Genomic DNA, 21,136 nt, shown 5'->3' with positions numbered 1-21,136 from the left:
ATGCCTGTCAGCCCAAGTTTAAGGAACGCCGCCTGAGCCAGTGACAGGAGGGCGCTTCTGAAGGCGAGGGGCGTCTTGGTCTCCCCCTGCCGTTGTTCTACGAATCTCTTCCGGATAGTGGATGGCGGGTCGTAAATGGCAGCCATCTCCTTGAAGGCCAATGCCAGCGTGGAGCGCCGTGCAGGCAGAATGGCGCAAAACGCCCCCAACGCGTCGTCATCAAGAGACGTGGGGAGCACCTTTAACGCTTCCTCGTCCGTCCACCCCGCCAAGGTGCAGCTCGCGGAGAAAAGGCATTTAAACTCCTCCCAATCCCCGCCAACCGCTGTAAATTCCTGCACGAAGGGGAGTCGGCGATGCAGCACACGGACGTCTCACTGTGCGGCTGGTGGGTGACGGGAAATGGCGGCCTCCTCGCCGCACGTTCCCACCAAAATGGCTGCCGCGTGGTCCGCCGGGGTGGCGGGCGATTCACGCGGCCGGACTGCAGCCACGGCAGTGGCGTCACCACGTGGTCCCGGCCCCGGCTCCTCCGTTGATGGCTGGCCGACATCGAGCTTGGCGACCAGCTCCGCCGTGATGCCTTGCAACTCTGCGAGGTGGACGCTCGTCGCCCGACAATCGTCAGCCGGAGATGGTCGGACCGCACTGTGCTGCTCCACTGGCAGTGCCACGTCGACGGGGCTCTCCGGGGCTGCCATCCCTCGGGCTGTCGGCGGGACGAGAGCTCCGTCGTCGTCTTCTTCTCCTGAGGAATGCCTTGCAGGTTGCCTACGGCATGTGATAATTGCGCCTCACTCAAGGTAAGTCTACCCTAACGTTTGCCACTTCCGACACCAAATGTAAAGGGCTCGAATTAGGCACACACACAACTTCTTGGGAGGCAACACTATTTATTGTTAACTCAACGTAATACTTTACATAGGGTGGTGACCACCGACCTATTCTCGCTAACACACACCATCAGCTAGCATGACCAAGCCAGGAGGGCTACTCGCTGGTCACGCTGTCCTGAGGCTTGACTCTTCTTCACGAGGCGTCTTCACGAGGCATCTTCTTTCTTGACACGAGCAGCCTCAAACCCGGTCACGCCCACCTTCGAGAACTCTCGAGAAGCTCCTCAGCTGTCCACCTGGCCCCCTAGTTGGCTCCGGGGCCCCTGGCCCCCACATTGATCCAATCACGTGTCCAGTCAGATTCACTCAGAGTGTTACAACCTCTCACAACCCCCGTGGCCCTCAACCACGGCCTCCAGATCCCCTGAACCAGCCCCGACGTCATTCCAGCCTCCAGACGGGATGACGTCATGTGTTTGTGTGAAGACCCGCGTGGTAGTGACGCTCCCCCGCATAGTGACGTCACACGTGTGCGTGTGTGTTTACACAGTAGTGACGCTACAAATCACTACACAAGGAAATAGCTCAAGATTCCAGGATGGGTCACGGGAGGCTACAGACAAATTCCATCTCGGATGCCACAATGACATTCAAGCAACTCGTCACGTTGGGGTAATACAACTGAGATGGAGTTACAGAACATCATGACATATCTACAAATACACCAACTACTTTTTATTTTACCAGGTACAACCCACTCAGCTTTGTAGCTCTTTTTCAGAAGCAACTGGGCACAAATGATAGCACAATGAAGTGACGTATCACGTGGAAATGTATGGTAGCCAAGTACTCTAAACACGTGATGTTGATTATAAATGTGAAGGGAAAAACCGGAGGACCCAGAGAAAAATTCATGCGACCACGCAGAGAGAGAGAGATGCAAACTCTAAATATACAGCAAGCGTCAAATAAAACCCAGGTCCTCCTGTACACCAGGTGAGGGAGATAACATCTCCCCACTGTGGCACCCAATCCATTGCTGTCTTACCATAGACACCGACTTGTGCACTCAGCTGTGGAAGGATGAGTCTATCTCCCGATACTCATCTCACGAATGAGCTTTCGCAACTGAGCCTCTGATTTACATTAATATCAACCATAAATTATTTCTTCAAGTGTTCTTTTTCATTTCATGTGTTTCTTTTTTTTAAAGAGTAGATTCCTTTGACATATTTTGTTCATTAAAGTTAAATTACAATAGGTGTGCACATTAGCCGTGTGCATTGTATTTGTGCACATAAGATGCAGGTTCACATTCCAAGCAGTATCTCATAACGTCAATAACGACAATGAAAATGTTTTAAGGATTTTACTTCCATCTTCACCATCGCTATGTGAGAGGTCCTGATCCAGCATCTCTCTGAGCCACACAGCGAGTGATCCGAGCAAAGACAACCACCCTTGCCTCCAGCCTGCTCATTCCACTCCAATAACTTCTTACTCCCAGCAGGCGCTGCAGCTCCACTGCAGTGTTCGTTAATGGGTCTCCACAAGTTCCATGGTTCCTCTGAGTAGGACGTAGAAACTAGTTCTGTTATGTGGGTCTGTGCACGTATGTGCGTTTACGTCAGTCTAGGTTGGTGGCCATTCTCGTAGCCTCTATACTCACAATATCTGGAACTATCCAGGGAACGTCACCTGTCCACTGCCTAATACGTTGTTAGAACCCCCCTCATCAACTCTGCCTCGGTAACCCCCTTGATTTATTTCTGATTGTGACCAGGTGGGTACGTAAATAGGTATTCAAAGTTTAACCTGCCGAGAACTGGAGAGACCAGAATGAGTCTCATCTGCAAGCGTTAACCGGTGCAGGAGTCTGCCAGTAGCATGCAATGATTGCAGCTGCTGTGTGCAATCAGAATTTAGATAAATCTCACCGTGGTGGTGAGATGTTAACTCCCTTGCCTGGTATGCACGAGGTCATGGGTTCGATCTCGACCCTGACGCCTGTATATTTGGTGTTTGCATGTTTTCTCTCTTTCCCCCTGGTCATGTGATTTCCTCCTGTATTCCCCAGGGTTTTTGCTCCATATTTAGAATGAACAAATGCTCAGAGTAATTGACTGCTGTAAATTTTGCACATTATAAGCATTCGTTGTCCTCTCATAGCCAGGTTGCTTCATAAAAATAGTTATATATAATATAAATATAGCTATATAGCTCAGTGGTTCTTACCTGGTAAAATAAAAATGGGAAATAATTTCCGGTGTTATTTTTGGAATTTGGAAAAATGACATTCGCGCACAATGGGACCTACATTTCCGAGGATGGTGAACGTCGACTGTACAGTAGACAGAGCAGTGATGGTGACAATATCGCCCTCACTAAAGTAGGCATCGGTGCACGTTACAGCAGGACAGAAACGGTATTGAGGGCATAGAAAAACAAAAATGGAAAAAATCTCGTCACGACCTCAGCGGCTATCACCGAATGGGCAAAATAAAGGGAAACCATATGCAACGAATATATAGCGTGAAAGAGATATACTTCGTAAATAAAATAAATACAAACTAGAGAAACCGTTTAAAACATACAAATTGGTGCGATTGGTGGGCAATTTGTCTTTGTTATAACGACATTTGCTCCCATCATGTCACTCTGTGCTCCTTAACGGATGTAATTTGATTTGGCACAAGCTGAGCCGACTTGTTTTTGGCCCCTATGCAAGTTAACCACGCATTGCACGACCACCATTTCCAAAGCAGTGAGGATGGCCCGTGGTAAAACGTCAAATATTTCACCTGGGAAATGTCCCCCCCCCCCCCATATGGAACATCTCATTAACAAGAGAGGGTGTCCAGGGTGCAGATTGACGCGTGGCAAAAAAACGATTGGGCATCATGGAAAACAAAAAAAAATGCCTCAAAAATGCAACCCATTAACCTGATTGCAAAAAAACACCCCCATACAGAAAAACAGGTGTCGCCAGTTATCACTCGTACAACGCATTCCACCTGCTGTTGCCTGAGCTCAAGACTGATCCGGTTCGGTCAGGAAGCCACTGGAGCTATGGGCCTTTCAAATCATAAAAATTTACAGACTAATTTCTTTAGAACTGCTTCTGAGTTGTGTTTAGTTTGTTGTCCTTCCCCTGCACCCCCGATTAGCGCTGTTGGCTAGGTACGATGTGAAAGACGTTCCAAATGTATGTCTCATTCACATGCATTGTGGCGGCAACTCTGAAAATATTTTTTTTTACCGAATTTGAAGAAAAATGGCCTTGTTATTTTGGTTGGCGACCCTTGTCAACTGTAGGTAGAGGCACCGCCCCGGTCTCTCGTGGCAGGCAGAGAGTTGGCGAGAGTCAGGCCTCCAACGACAAAACTTGCCCACATCTGCCAGCCGAGGCGCCCTTGAGAAAGAACTTCCTTAACTCAGTGGGCTCTAGTCAGAGAAGTAAACTTTTGTGAAAGAGTGAGCGAGTGGGAGGATGATTTAATGAGTGTGTGGGTGTTATAAGTGGGTGAGTGGGTTAGTGAGTGGTTGAGTGAGTGGACAAGTGAGTGTGTGAGTGCTTGAGTGTATGATTGGGCCAGTGAGTGGGTCTTTAATGAAATAATGCTTTGATGATGTCTGCTGGAAAATTAAACCATGAAACAGAATTTATTAGCTTAAAGGGCTCTACTCCGGGAAGTACACTTCTATACTCTTTGGTTCTTTCGGTTAAGTCACGTAGGTATAAAATAAATCACGACGTTTTGGGCGCAACACAAGCGTCCGTCATCAGGTGGTGATGACGGACGCTTGTGTTGACGGACGCTTGTGCTGCGCCTGAAACGTCGTGATTTATTTTATTTTATACCTACGTGACTTTACCGAAAGAAGGAAAGAGTATGGATTCCAGCAGTCACGAAAGCTTCAAATCAAGAAAACTTCTGGTTGTTCTGAAAGCCTTCAGGAGAGGCCGTCAGGCTTTTATAGCTGCCACGACGTCTGTGCATCGCACCACGCTGTGCCTCAACACGCCCGAGGAGCAGCGTGGTGTGATGAGCAAAGACCGGAGCGCTTGGGGAGGGGAGGGGCTGTGGAAAAATGGATGGAGGACGCGTGTTTAATAGCTGTGCGTGTGAATGTGAAACAACGCAGGTGAAATAAAGAGTGGGTGTGGCTGTGAATGATTGGAACGGGGATCTGCAGTCTCGGACAAGGTGAGAGATGGTGACATCACCACCAGGTAGAGTTGGTGATAGATTCACACAGCTAGCAAAAGGCTCCAGATTCCTGGATGGGTCACGGGAGGCTACAGACAAATTACATCTCAGATGCCACAATGACATTCAAGCAACTTGTCACGTTGGGGTAATTACCCGAAGATGGAGTTACAGGACATCATGAGATATCTACAAAGACACAAACTCTTTTTAATTGTACCAGGTAAAGCTCACTGAGCTATGTGGCTTTTTGTCAGAAGCTACCTAGCTATTACAAATGAGAGTACAATGAAGCGGTTTATGTGGAAATTGATAGCAGCCAAATACTCTAAACGCGTGATGTTGATTCTAAATTTAGAGGAGAAAATCGGAAGACCCAGATACAAATTCACGCTATCAAGGGGAGACAGAAAGAGAGAAACAAACTCTAAATATAAAGCAGCCATAATGCGAGGGAGATAACATCTCCTAGAGACCGTGGCATGCAATCCATTGTTCTGTCGTACCATAGACAGCAAATTGGACGCTAAGCTTTGGAAAGATTACTTTATCTCTCGATACTCATTTCACAAATCAGCCATCGCAACTGAACCTCTACGACTTATATTAACAACTCATTTCTTTAGTTCCTTTGATACATTTTGTTCATGTAGCGGTGTGTACAGTAGCCGTATTCACCTCGAGGCTGCTGTTTGCGCACCTCGGGGCGCGGGTTCACATTCCATGCAGTCTCGTGATGTCAGTGACGACAATGAAAATATTTTAAGTATTTTACTTTTTTCTTCACCGTCACTATAAGAGAGACGTCCTGGTCCAGCGTCTCTCTGAGCCACACAGCGAGCGATCTCAGCGAAGCCCATGGGTCATGGCGAGCGCGACTCCCAGTGAGAGTGTGGATAGTGAGCTGCGCTGCCCCATCTGCCTGGACACGTTCGTCTGCCCCTGCACGCTGAGCTGCGGACACTCGTTCTGCCTCCGGTGCCTGGAGACCGCCTGGAAGACGGCGAGCAGCTTCAGCTGCCCGCAGTGTCGAGCACTCTTCCCTATGCGACCCCAGCTGGAAAAGAACGTGGCCCTCGACAACCTTGTGGAGCAGCTCAGAGTTGGAGAAGGGATGGCCTTGGCCATCGTGTGTGACAACTGCAGGGACGGCCACACTCCTGCAGTGAAGACCTGCGTGAGATGCGAGACATCGTACTGTGCGACACATTTGAGGCCTCACTTGGAGAATTCCAAGCTGAGAGAACATCTCCTGGTGGCTCCCATTGCAAACCTGGAGGAGAGAAGGTGTCGGGAGCACAGAGAGGAGCTCATTCTTTACTGTGAACAGGACAAGATTCCGGTTTGCCCAGTCTGCCCCGTCGCAGGAGACCACTCCGGGCACAGAGTCATCACAGTGGAAAAAGCACAACAGACAAGACAGGTGAAGTGTCATGTTCCGTTGTTATCCACATTGTTACAGGAGGTTGAGAGATTCACATCAGTGGGTCGTGACCCCTCACCTCCACCAGGTGAGCCCCTGTTAAGACCAAACGCCCCTTTATAGGGAGACCCAGGGAGAGGTGGCAGGGTCGCTCAGATGTCAGAACGCTGAGTTGGTAACGCTGTAATACTGAGTTGGAATCTAGTCGGCCTCCCATGGTTTAAACTGGATTCCCAAGTTTAGAGAGTTGATGGTCTAAGCCGACTCAACATTTGACATCATGTGAAATCATATTTTGCGTGAGATTCAAAATCTTAGTTTGACGAAGTTACTATGTATAGTAGGGCGTGTGATAAGCCACTACATCCATCACTGGAAGAGGTTTAAAACATATCATAGAACTAGTTGTTCGGGGGCGCCTGTGGCACCCCTCACAAAAGCATTTACTGCCTTCGGCCAGGAAAGTCACAAGATTTGTACACGAACGACGCATTCCTGCAAGCATCCGATGCTCCGTTTAGAAATGTTATCTTATGTTATTATATTATTCATCATAGAAAGATAGGTAAAGTTGTGTGCTTACCAACGCAATGGAACGTCTGTCCCTGCGACTTGTTGATTGTGATAGCGTATGCGGGGAAAATGGGAAATTGTCGTCGTCATTGCAAGACAAATGGCAAAGTCGTGTCGGTGGGGGCCAAGTCGATTCTGGGAATCGATTCTGGGAATCAACACCGAATCGCCTCGTTCTGCAGACCGATTCCAACGTAATCGCGCCTCTGTCGTTCAAACCGACGCGCCCCCTGCATGAAAACGACGGGAAGTGCAGCATTCATCACAGATAAAGTTAGACGTTTATTTATATAGATTGAATAGATAGATGTATGTGATATTTGTCAATGATGTTGTCTAACAGGATATTGCATTGCTCTGCAGTAGTTCAGTTGGATTCTTTGTCTCAATACATGACATGGACAGTGCAGTCGATATACAATCGTGGGAAAATTAAAATAAAAAATCGAGACGTATCCAGAAATATGACAACAGATGTATGTGTTTAAGTTTAACTTCTTTCGTAGACAACCGTGTTAATCAGAGATGCAGGATGACGATGATATATCAGTGATCCACCAATGGCAATGGTGAGCACCGCGTATTTATTTATTTATCTACCAAAACGCAGGAGGAGCTCAGAGTCAAGAAGGAGGGGAGAGAGGAGAAGAGGAACACGGCGGCGTCACGGACACGGACACTCAGGGACGACTACCGGCACGTGGAGGTACAGAAAGAGATGGCAGCCGCACAATTCCCTTTTCTGGTTTGCCTATGAATCGTATTTCATTAAACTTAGCTCTTATCATTGACGAACACTGCCCCATGCATTGGCGCGGGATACAACTTTAGTGAATTGCAATCTACAAAATGTAAATCTACAAAATAAACGCCATAAAACTCTAACAAGGCAAAGTGTGAGTTCGCAACCGTGTTTGTCTGTCAGCACTTTTTTTATAAAGCCCATTATTTGAGCGCAAAATATTTCTGAAACTTTAATCTTCAACTAAATATATTCCTTTGTGTATCTTTACACTTCAGGAAAAAAATGTGGGTACCATTACAACCAGTTTAGGACGGCCAGATTTGCAACACACGTTTACTACGTGAATAGAAGGCTTCCACGGTATGACACAGAAACTTCATTTACGACGCTACTTCCAACATGACAGCAGTTTTGGTTTAGGGGGGGTGGAATCGATCCATGCTGGAATATAAATTGGAGACTTGTCCTGTCGATTCCTTCATTGATCACAACCATGATGCTTGCTATGAACGATTGAGATTCCTCCTTTCTGGCTCACCCAAATCTGAATCACATCAACTTAGCCTGAGTGCAAGCGGAAGTGGACATGAGTATTACCTTCGAAATCAGCAGTGTTTGTCTATTTCAGCACCTTTTCATTTAAAACAATAGAGCAATGTGTAGTGTATTTGTTCTGTATATTCGCAGAAACTTTGACGCAATTTTCTTGGAATGTCCTCGGCAAGAAAATTGTTTCGGTTTAATGCGCATTTCAGTCCCATGCACTGTTTGGTAGATCCAGAGTGGGACGGACAGACAGACAGATCAGAATGATACCCGTAGAGATGTATTTCATTTTCCCCAGATAGACACTCGGCAACGTGTAGCTACAGACTTACGTATTTCAAATACTACCCTTGCCTATGATATTAACCCCTTACAGTATATCCCATTCTCATTCTCCCTGTGCTTTATATCTTCATGAGCTCCCGATGCATACGTCACCCACCTCCATGTACATAATCGAGGTATGATCACAATCATTGACACCACATTGCGTCATTACCTAATGAGTGACTCAACAACTCGGCACTGTCTGTGTAGGAGTCTCTGCGTGAGATCAAGGCACGGATCAGCCTAGAGTTTGAGTGCCGGAGAGAGCAGCTGAGGGAGGAGGAGAGGGAGGTGCTGGAGCGCGTGGACGAGGAGGGCTGCTCCGTGCTGTCCCGCATCCAGGCGGACATCACTCGCTACGAGAGCAGAGCACGCGGCCTGGAGCGGGAGATCAACCAGCTGCTCACCGCCCTCGCCGTGCAGGAGCCGCTCTCATTCCTGCAGGTGGCACCACCTCCATTCACTCGCCGTGGTGGCTCTGAGATGTTAACTACCTCGCCTGATATGCAGGAGGTCATGGTATCGATACCAACCCTGACTTCTGCTGTATATTTGGAGTTTGTGCCTCTCTCTCACCTCGTGGATGTGTGGTCCTCCGGTTTTTCCCTCCACATTTAGAATCACATCACGTGTTTATTGTAATTTGCTATAAATTTCCACACGATAATCCAATTCTTTTATTTTAAAATCTGGCAAAGTTACTTCTGAAGCAGAGCTATATAGCTCAGTGGGCCTTACCTGGAAAGGTATAAAAAAAGTATTTCTTAATAGTTTATACTCACAGCCTTGGTTTATCAGAGGGTTTATCTCCAACCAGCAGATGCACACCGCCCTGTGAGACGTTGACATTGTTTGCAATCTTATTTTATTGTTTTTCGATCTGGGAGCAAGCAGCGGTGTCCAAAAATAGACGCGCGTTTGCTTCCGTGTGACATTCTGACCTGGACTTGTCCAGTACAACATTGCCATTTACCTGGCCTGGTATGCAGGCGGTCATGGGTTTTACCCCGACTCTGACGATGCCTGCTGTAAATTTGGAGTCTACGTCTCTCTCACTCTGTGCACGCGTAGATTATTTTTCCAGGTCCTCTGGTTTTTCACTCCACATTTCGAATCAACATCACGCATTCAGAAAATTTAGCTGCTATTATAAATGTCCACATCAGCCAGTTCGTTGAGCTATCATTGTGATAGGCAGCTCACTACTGAACAAGAGTGACATGGCCAAGTTGCCCTATCCTGGTAAAATACCAAAGATTAGTTTATTCAGAGTTCAAAACACGAGTTGTTGAACGTTACTTAACAACTTGTTTACCTGCTAGACTAGATTTGCAAGGAGTGGCTTTGTCATGTGTTGGGGTACATGTCCAGTTTAACGAATCCTGTTTCGATGAAAAAAAATAAGAATAGGTATTATATGTTTAGAATTAAAGCTTTCGTGACTGCAGGAATTCATATTCCATGGTTCTTTCGGTAAAGTCACGTAGATAGAAAAAAAATAAAAAGATAAAAAATATACAATATAAAGAAATAACAAAAAACTCACGACGTTTCGATCTCAGCACATTCATATGAATTCCTGCAGCCACAAAAGATTTAAGTCAAAATTTAATAATGAAAGGCTTAACAGTAAAAGCACACAGATTACTCTATTTTTCATCATTCTCTGTTTGCTGGTATTTATTATTTCCTTGATGTTGCGCTCCACCATACGCAGCAGGTGACTGTGTGGAGGTGTGGCATCTGTTTAAGATGTCAATGTTAATGTGAAATGCGGGTTTATGTTTTTCAGGATCCCCTGCATGAGAGTCTCAGGTCAGTACTAACCCATACTCAAAATCTAGCTTTGTCTTCCACCTGGTGGACAAATCAGTGAACGGTCGTGATGTGATTCCATAAAACCCCATTGAAACGCAGTTGTATTCCGTATTGTCCTTGTGTCGAGAGACATGGACCTGCACAAGACTCTGAGTGTCCCGTGCTGTGTGAGTGGAGGGACTGCACCCTGCATAGACTATGCGTGTCCCGTGCTGTGTGAGTGGAGGGCAAAACAACCCCCTGCCTCCTTGTGGTGCCGGATGGGCAACGCTGTCGTGGGCAGTGCCGTGGGGGGAGGGCCAATTCCGGTTGGCCTTTCCCTTCATGGCATTTGTAACCAAGACAGTGGCTAAATGTGGCCTCTGGATGGATGCGAGGGGCTGGTAACCCCTCCACCTTTAATGAATTACCACTAAACCACGACCACAAAATGTAATAAACGAGATTGTGCCGTAGGCCCTGGGGGGACAGGCGTCTATGACGTCTCCTGGCTAAACCCCATTTGGCGGAGCCTGGAGACTGAATCTTTATCCTCGGGGCTTCTCCAGTAACAACAAAAAACCACTACGTGTGGCCACGTGTAATATCCTAACGCTCACTGTGGAGGAGAGGCTTTCACTCCTCTGTCGGAAGCTGGACCGGTACCGCCTGGATCTCTGTCATATTCAGGAGGTCTGGTGGACCGGCTCTGGCTCCTGCTACCATGAGGGGTGGACAGTTCTCTACTTGGGGCAGGAGACTGCCAAACAACAGGGTGTGGCTCTTCTGAATAAAAGAATGAAGGGAGCGTGGGAGCATGGCGGTGAGGTGTGGGAAGCTGTAAGCCCTAGGCTACTTTGGGCTCGCTTTCTCATCAACCAGAGGCGAGGAGTGGTGGTCATGGTTACTTATGCCCCCACTGAAGACGAACATCTGTGGAGGGATGCAGGCAAGGCCGATGAGTCAGATGCCTTCTATGACCTCCTGTCGCAGGTGCTAGCTGAAGTTGCGCCTCCAGTTAGAGTAATCTTGTTGGGTGACTTCAATGCCCGAGTTGGTCATGATGCTGGCACCTGGTCTGGAGTAATTGGAAGGCATGGGACAGATCATCTCAATAACAACAGAAGGAGGCTGCTAGATTTTTGTGCAGCCCATGGACTTGTATTTACCATCACGCTGTTCCGGCATCAGCGCATCCACACCACATCATGGATAAATTCCGTGTCCAAGCAAGAACATCTGCTGGACTACATAGTGATGGAACAGGCGATGCGGGCCAATGTCTTTGACATCAGGACCTACTGTGGAGCTGATCTGCCCACCGACCATCGACTTGTCATCTGTAAGATGCACCTGCAATTATTCCACTCCGGTGGTGGGTGTACACCCAGGAAGCCAACAAAACCCTTAGTCGCATGGTCTCAGCTAGCTGATGAAAGTTGCAAGCGAAAATTTCATCATCATTGCAGCTGGGGTTGGCATTGTCCCCCACTCCTCCTGATGTCGAGGGGAAATGGGCGAGGTTAAGGACTGTGGCTCATGCAGCTGCAATGGCTGCTTTGGGTACACGATCCAGACCTCCCAAGATACCCTGGTTGACAGAGGAGGTGTTCAAGCTGGCTGAGAAAAAGCGACAGGCCCACTCTCATCGGCTACAGCATCCCACTACGGAGAATGAGGAGGCTTAACACAGCCTTCGCTCGGAGGTTCGGAGAGCCGTGAGGTGCTGCAAGGATGGGTGGTGATCGCGGGTTGCTGAGGATATGAAGTCTGCCGCAGTGGCCCTCGATCACAAATCGCTCTTTAATTTTATCAAAAAGTAACCTGCAGAGCCACACCTATTACCATCATTAGAGGAAAAAATGGTGATCCAATCTCCGACCCCCAGGAACAGGTTTGCAGATTTGCTGAGCATTTCTGTGAGGTCCTGGGGGAGGGGAAATCCCTCAGCCAGAAAAGCAACGTGGGACGAAATGGGGATGACCCTGCTGAGTCTGCGGTGCCTCAAAAATTGGAGGAGGAAGTCACCCCCTGTGAGTGGCTGGCTGAGGTGCCATCTGTTAAGTAACTACTGAAGGCGATCCAGAGTCTGAGACCAGGAAAGGCACCGGGCAGAGATGACCTCCCATGCGAAATGCTGAGGGGAGGTATCGTTTGTGCACAGACTGCCCAACATGACATCATAACAAAAGTCTGGACCATTGTACGGGTTTCACAGGATTGGAAGAATGCCCTGGTGGCCCCCCTCTTTAAGAAGGGGGACCGCACAGACTGGAACAACTACAAGGGGGCATCTCACTCCCTCACTCCTCAGTGTGTTGGGAAAGGTCCTGGCAAGGATTATTCAACATCGCCTTGCCTGGCACGCTGAGGAGAGGCTTGCATGGCCACAGTGCGGTTTCAGGAAAGGGCGGTCCTGCACAGATGCCATATTTTATGTCCGTCTGCTACAGCAGAGGTGTAGGGAATTCCTACAAGACCTACATCTCTGCTTTATTGACCTCATCAAGGCCTATGATACCATCTGTAGGCCTGGGCTCTGGGTTGTTCTTCGTGCTTTTGGAGACCCTGACCCTCTGCTCACGATCATTAAGGACCTTCATGATGGTGAGCGGGCCCGGGTAAAACTACATGGCTGGGAGTCGGAGCCATTCTCTGTCTGTACATCGTGGGGTGCGATAGGGATGTCCTCTGGCTCCCACATTATTTAACATCTATTTTGACCACATAGTTTGTGAAGTGTTCACTAGCTATACCGGAGGAATTTCCATTTGGTACAGATACAATGAGAGGCCGATCGATGCCCGGGTGTGGTCAGGGGATGGCTCCCTATTGCTCAACCATGTTATGTATGCCGATGATCTGGTAATTGCTGCTCACTCAGAGAAGGAGTTGGAGGCGCTGCTGCTGAACCTGGAGCTTGCCACCAAGAGGGGGTCCTTACCATCAGCCCCACCAAAACCAAGCACCTGCCTGGGTATTTTGTACTGTCGGGCACTCCACCCCCACAACACCCAATCGGTGATTGGGCAGTTGTGGAGAGAGTGGAGAGTTTCCCATACCTGGGCAGTGTGCTCATGACCGGCTCTAATTTAACAGCAGAGGTCTCACTCCGAATAAGTCGAGCAGCATTCTTTCATCGGTTATGTAACGCTGTTTGGAAACTTGCTGGTCTATCACTCAACACAAAGCTTCAGGTCTTCTCGGCCACGGTCATTCCCTCCCATCTCTATGCTTGCGAAATGTGGACTCCCCTAATGGAACATCTTCGCTGGTTAGACACGTTTAGGCTTGCCAGCCAATGATCAATCCTGGGTTTAACCAGGCTGGATTGTGTGATGAGCTCACAAATCCTTGAAAGATGTGGACAAAGTCCCATCGGTGAGCTCCTCCAGCAGGCAAGGCTGCGTTCGCTGGGTCATGTAGCCCGCATGCCCAGCCACTGCATGCCTAAACAGCTTTTGTTTGGCCGGATCGAGGGGGCTAAATGGACGCAGCGCGGGCTAGAGCAGAGATGGAGTGATCTGGTACAGGAGGATGTGGAGCTGAGTGGAATTGCCGATGACTGGTACCAGCGGTGTCAAGATCGGCCTCTGTGGAGGAGGCTCGTGAAGGATGCTACTGGTCAGTTGGAGGCAGTGGCCCTCCAACAACAACGGTGGGCAGAGGAGTGATGCTCACAACCACGAGCAGAGCGCCGGGTGGCTAAAGCACAGCAAGTTGGCACAGTAGCGGGCACAGGTGGTGCATCAGCCAGCCGTCTCAATCAGTCGACCTGTACCATCTGGGTCTGCCCCGTGACCTCCTGCCAGCGGGCGTTCGACACTTCACGTGGCCCCAAGGTGCACATAGCCTGGCACAAAGCGTCATGGTGACGTCACCGCCACTTAGTGTTGTTTAGTGGAGGGACTGCACCCTCCATAGAATCTGTGTGTCCCGTGCTGTGTGAGTGGAGGAACTGCACCCTCCAAAGACTCTGCGTGTCCCGTGCTGTGTGAGTGGACGGACTGCACCCTTCATAGACTCTGCGTGTCCCGTGCTGAGTGCAGGAGCTCGGACTTGCAGGAGATCCAGGATGCGCCTCCTGCCACATTCAGTCACCAAGAGCTCACAGAGGTCATCTCGCTAGGAGGAGTGAATAAGAAGCGCATGGCTCTCGTGTGTGAGTCTCTGTCTGCACTCTGCACTTATCTCTGTCAACATCGTCCATGACAAACGCAGCGATGCAGACGGGCACCACTCGGTAGGCTGCTGCACGTTGTTTAAGTCAGGTGGCGTATCATTGGGGTGTGCATATTAAAAAATATATTTTATTTTACCAGGTAAGGTCTACTGAGCTATGTGGCTCTTTTTCACAAGGGAACTAGCCGCAAATGACAACTTAACTAAGTGGATTATTACGTGGAAATATATAGTTACAGCCAAATGATCTTAACTCATGACGTTGAGTCTAAATGGGAAGTAAAAAAATGGAGGACGCGGAAAAAAATCTGCGCGACCACCACGGGGAGATAGACACAAACACTCCAAATATACAGCAGCAGCAGGCATCAAAATCGGGGTCGAACCCACGACCTCCTGCATACCAGGTGAGTGAGATGACATCAGGCAGATCGAGAGTCAGCCCAGTGAGAAATACAGGCACAGCGACACAGAGTGAAACACTGCACATACAGTGCTGTTGGCGAGTAGCCATGACGGCCGGCACGGCACACGAGGGGTGGGTGGCTAACACCACACCCGGCAGTCTTTGTTTCGCTCGTGCCAAATGTTTACACATCACACCAACAGAGGGCAATGCAGCGTGAACCATTGTTGTACTGCACCTCTACGCTTCCAGGTTCACAATCCCCACCATCGCCAACGCGCACCGACGAGAGCGGTTAAGTATGGTCAAATAACCCCCCCCCCCCCCCAGGGCACGGGGAGGCGCTCGTCCAGCAGCGGAGCGACACACAATGTCTGTGTGTGGGTGTGAGAGTGTGCGAGGCTGTGACACACAATGTCTGTGCGTGGATGTGAGAGTGTGCGAGGCTGTGACACACAATGTCGTGGTGCTGGCATCATCACCACTGGTCACTACCACTGCACACACACCCATGGCCATGTTAGTTTAGTACTATTGTTATTATAAATTATTACTCACTAATTATTATTATTCACTTATTATTAATCACGAGTGATTAGCAGTATGTGTACATGTATACTAACAAATATTAGTATTTTATAAACTAAAACTAACAAATATTAGTATACGTACACAAATACTAACGAACATTAGTATGTGTATACTAATAGTAACGAATATTAGTATGTGTACACTATAATGAACGAATATTAGTATGTGTACACTAACACTAACGAATATTAGTATGTGTACACTAATACTAACGAATATTAGTATGTGTACAGAAATACTAACGAATACTAGTATGTGTACACTAAGACTAACTAATATTAGTGTGTGTACACTAATACTAACGAAAATTAGAATGTGTACACTAATACTAACTAATATTAGTGTGTGTACACTAATACTAACTAATATTAGTGTGTTTACACTAATATTAACGAATAATAGTATATATACACTAATACAAACGAAAATTAGTATGTGTACACTAATACTAACGAATATTAGTATGTGTACACTAATACTAACGAAAATTAGTAGATGTACACTAATACTAATGATTATTAGTATGTGTACACTAATACTAATGATTATTAGTATGTGTACACTAATACTAACTAATATTAGTGTGTGTACACTAATACTAACTAATATTAGTATGTGTACACTAATACTAACTAATATTAGTTTGTGTACACTAATACTAACGAATATTAGTATGCGTACACTAATACTAACGAATATTAGTATATATACCCTAATACTAACGAATGTTAGTGTGTGTACACAAATACTAACGCATATTAGTATATACACACTAATATTAATGAATATTAGTATGTGTACACGAATACTAACGAATATTAGTATGTGACACGAATTCTAACGAATATTAGTATGTGTACACTAATACTAATGAATATTAGTATGTGTACACGAATACTAACGAATATTAGTATGTGTACACTAATACTAACTAATATTAGTATGTGTACACTAACACTAACAAATTTTAGTATGTGTACACTAATACTAACGAATATTAGTGTGTGTACACTAATAATAACTAATATTAGTATACGTACACTAATACTAACGAATGTTAGTGTGTGGACACTGATACTACCGAATATTAGCATGTGTACACAAATACAAACGAATACTAGTATATGTACACTAGTACTAATGAATATTAGTATGTGTACACTAATACTAATGAATATTAGTATGTGTACACTAATACTAACGAATATTAGTTTGAGTACAATAATACGAACGAAAATTTGTATGTGTACACTAATAGTAATGATTATTAGTCTGTGTACACTAATACTAACGAATGTTAGTGTGTGGACACTGATACTACCGAATACTAGCATGTGTACACAAATACAAACGAATACTAGTATATGTACACTAGTACTAATGAATATTAGTATGTGTACACTAATACTAATGAATTTTAGTATGTGTACACTAATACTAACGAATATTAGTATGTGTACACTAATACTAATGAATATTAGTATGTGTACACTAATACTAACGAATATTAGTATGTGTATACTAAAACTAATGAATTTTAGTATGTGTCCACTAATACTAACTAATATTAGTATGTGTACACTAATACTAACTAATATTAGTATGTGTACACTAATACTAACTAATAGTAGTATGTGTACACTAATACTAACTATTATTAGTATGTGTACACTAATACTCACTACAGATGGACGCTCGCCGACTCTGGATACAAACTCAGCCCACGACGACCTCCAGATTTCCTCGGATCTCAGGACCGTGACGCGAAGCGATGTCCCCCAGCGTCGCCCCCATCACCCACACCGATTTGAGTGCTGTTACCAAGCCCTGTGCTCTGAGAGCTTTCCGTCGGGTCAGCACTACTGGGAGGTGGACGTGGGGAGCGCGAGGTGGTGTCGGGTTGGAGTGGCGTATGGGACGATCCCACGGAGAGGGAGTGGTTCTGAGTGCCGCCTGGGAGGGAGTGACGTCTCCTGGTGTCTACAGAAACGTGGCGACAGCTTCTCAGTGCTGCATGGCGGGGTAGAGACCTCCCTGTCGGTGCCGAAGCCTCCGGGGAGAGTCGGGGTCCATCTGGACTGGGACGCGGGGCTGCTGTCGTTTTACAGTGCCGACTCCATGGCGCTGTTGCACTCGTTTCACCAAACATTCACTCAGCCTCTACACCCTGGGGTGCTGATGGGGAGGTGGTGGTTGGGGGGGTTGTTGTACGGTAAAGTTGTTGCCTCAGTGAGGATTGTGGATCTGAGTGGTGCGTCTTGAGAGAGGTGAACGTGAACAGCGCAGAGGGCAGACGCCACCGACGCACGGCGCTCGCCACCCTCGTTAGTGGCGAGGGGCTGCGTTGCTCTCCATCACAACGGGGGGCCTGATCATAAACAATCCTCACAACCTTCACGGGGTGGGGGTGATAAAATAAGTACCGCTCTGTGTGTGTGATGCCAGCGTGGATGTATTCACCCTGCCAGAGGAGTGTGACTGTGGTGTAGGGGTGCAGTGATCAGCAATGGTGAACGGGGATGTGTTTGTACACTGGTGTTGTCATGAGTTGTGGGAGAGATACAACAACAAAAATAATATTATATTCTTTACGTTCTTTCGGTAAAGTCACGTAGATAAAAAAAAGATAAAAAAAACATAAAAATAAAATTTTTAGATGAAAAACCAAAAACGCATGACGTTTTGATCGCAGCAAGAAAATTTTAAGTCAAAACCATAAAATTATTGATTTTAAAAAGTATAAATGTACGCTTACAACAGAGGCATTGTAACGCTTGTATCGTCGATTCTACAATAAAAATACAGAACACAAACAACAACAACAACAATGTAGTTGTGTACAGCGTCATTCGTGCTGTTCATTAATTAAACACGAGGAGAAAATGCTCCACACAGCCACTGCCAAGCACATTCAATCTACAAATTAATAAACAAATAAAGAGATATCGACAAACACAAAAGGCGCAAACAATGTCCGAGCTGTTCAAGTCGTCTGCTGCTGCGTCACCACCCACGCTCCCCGAACGCGGTGACGTCACTACGTCACCCCTCCCCCTCTCCCCCCACGCCCGCCCCGGCATGTGGGGGGGGGGGGGGGTGATCACCACTGACGCTGCTGGGAACTCCCAGCGAGGGCGCCACGTGGCTCTGGTGCTCGCCAAGAGAAGGCGGTAGAGCAGCAACAACAACAACCATTACCACAGCCACCACCACCACAACAACCACCGCAACAAGCACAACAACAAGTACCACCACCTCCAATAACCATCACCACAACAACCATCACCACAAGAACCATCACCACAACCACCACTACACGTGAACTTCACCCAGTGACAGGGACTGGGAACTAAAAATAAAAATCGTCCCCGGTATTTAGTAAACATGCCGCACACAAATTCGAGTCACGGGCAGCAATAATTTATATATTTAGTTACATGTAAATATCTATTCATATATTTATATATATTTATTTGCCACAACAATGCTGTAGGAGGAATCCGATGAGCTATGAAGCTATTTTGTCACAGATAGTCCAGTAGTGGCACGGGGGTCAGAACGTTACACAACAAATACAAAACACAAACACGACAGGAGTACAAAACCCACTGAGCTATTAGCGTATTGTTTATAAATGACCAGGCTATCACGACAAAGTGGCTTACCACGTGGAAATGCATAGCAGCCAAATACTCTAAACGCGTGATGTTGATTCTAAATGTGGTGGAAGGAGGATCCGGAGAAAAATCCACGCGACCACGGCAAAGCAACAGACTCCACATACAGTGAGGGAACAAGTATAACCCGTAAAAACAAAGTTTTTCACTATAAATCCTTTATATGCGTGGCGGCTAGAGTCCTCTCGTCCTCTGGCTTGAGATGGCTGCCACCTATGGGTCAGATGATTGCATTGCACCATTAAGCAGTTTAACACGTAGGCTTTCGCGACCAATGTTATTCATAATCAACGATTTTTGGGTTTAGATCGCGTTTATTTATAAATGTGTCGTAACCCTCCACCACCCGACACGGCCAATCAGTAAAAAAATGTGTCACGTTGACAAAGACAAATAGTTCACTGCTTTAGCCCACCGGTGTGTTGAAGCAACAACATTCACAATTTGAGTACGACGTTTCGCTGGTAATTACAACCAGCATCATCGGGCAATTCGCCAGAATGGTGAGGCTCTCCTGTGTCTCCCGTTCTTATATAGAGCAGCAGCAGGATGACGTCATCATTAACTCATTAACTCATCAGGTGCAAAGATTCAAGGGGGGAGTGATTGTAATTATATACTAGATTAGTAATCAGGCTATTGTTACGATGCGAGTTGTAGATTAGTAATCATTTGGAATGTGTTTTATTGTGATTATGCTACATTAGTAATCAGTTAGTGGTTGTTTCCCTTATAAGTGTAATGTATCTTATTTCTAAAGGCCTTAACTTTGCCGTTACCCCACGCACAATTCCAGTGGATGAGATAATTGCTGAGGTAGAATCAGCAGTAAGACTCCTTCCACATAATGAGGCAGAGATGACTAGACACGAGGTTGCCAAAATGATTGAGAATAGTAAAGTACCTAAAGTAAATATTAGCTCGAACGAGGCAAAAGCCTTAAGAGAGCTTCGTCTAAACAAAGATATTCAAATCCTAGCAGCTGACAAGGGCCGCACTACAGTAGTGATGTCACGAGCCGATTATGATAATAAAATTAAAGATTTATTAGAGGAAAGTACCTACATTAAAATTAAACGAGATCCAACTAATACTTTGGAACGTAAGACTACTGCAATCATTGCAAATTCATTAATCCCAAAAAATGAGCAATTCCTAATGAAGCCAAGGGCTTCAAAACCACCTAGACTGTATGGGCTACCAAAGATCCATAAAGTCGGCATCCCTTTACGACCTATAGTCAGTACAATTGGCTCTGCCACCTATAAATTAGCAAAATATGTAACTAAACAAATTCAGCCTTACATCGGTAGGACATCATCATTCATAAGAAATTCAGAACATCTTGTGAATATGATCAAAGATATTAAACTTAACCCTAATGATATTTTGGTGAGTTTTGATGTGATTTCGCTATTCACTAAGGTTCCAGTGAGCGAGTCGCTTAAATTACTTGATACACTGGTAAAGAATACAGGTTTACCAAAAGATATTCCAAAACTCGCAGACCATTGTTTAAATAACACTTACTTCTTATGGAGAGGCGAATTCTTTAAACAAAGGGAGGGAGCAGCAATGGGCTCTCCTTTATCTCCTGCTATAGCAAATTTGTACATGGAAAACTTTGAAACCAGAGCACTTGCCTCGAGCACATTAAAACCATCCTTTTGGTTTAGATATGTGGATGACACTTTGGTTGTCTGGCCACATGGTAAAGATACACTTAACGATTTTCTAAATCATCTCAATGCACAAAACCCGGCCATTCAGTTCACCATGGAAATGGAGGTGAATAACACACTCCCGTTCCTGGATATTTTAC

General features: G+C 46.3%; 1 protein-coding gene across 1 annotated transcript; it reads left to right on the top strand.

The window, feature by feature from the left end:
• Nucleotides 1–5,861: 5,861 nt before the first annotated feature.
• Nucleotides 5,862–18,393, top strand: LOC133359452 (E3 ubiquitin/ISG15 ligase TRIM25-like). The gene is made up of 6 exons (XM_061577867.1): nt 5,862–6,470; nt 7,654–7,749; nt 8,872–9,105; nt 10,454–10,476; nt 14,508–14,620; nt 17,325–18,393. The coding sequence occupies exons 1-6, from the start codon at nt 5,913–5,915 to the stop codon at nt 17,897–17,899; spliced, it is 1,599 nt and encodes a 532-aa protein (XP_061433851.1). The 5' UTR covers nt 5,862–5,912; the 3' UTR covers nt 17,900–18,393.
• The last annotated feature ends 2,743 nt before the right edge of the window (nt 18,394–21,136 follow it).

The sequence above is a fragment of the Lethenteron reissneri genome, chromosome 65 (genome assembly GCF_015708825.2).
Source record: "Lethenteron reissneri isolate LAM-NWPU_2019-01 chromosome 65, ASM1570882v1, whole genome shotgun sequence".
NCBI classification, from domain to species: Eukaryota; Metazoa; Chordata; class Hyperoartia; order Petromyzontiformes; family Petromyzontidae; genus Lethenteron; species Lethenteron reissneri.
Note: the sequence above shows the minus strand (reverse complement) of the source record. Positions and strands in the feature narration are given on the sequence as shown.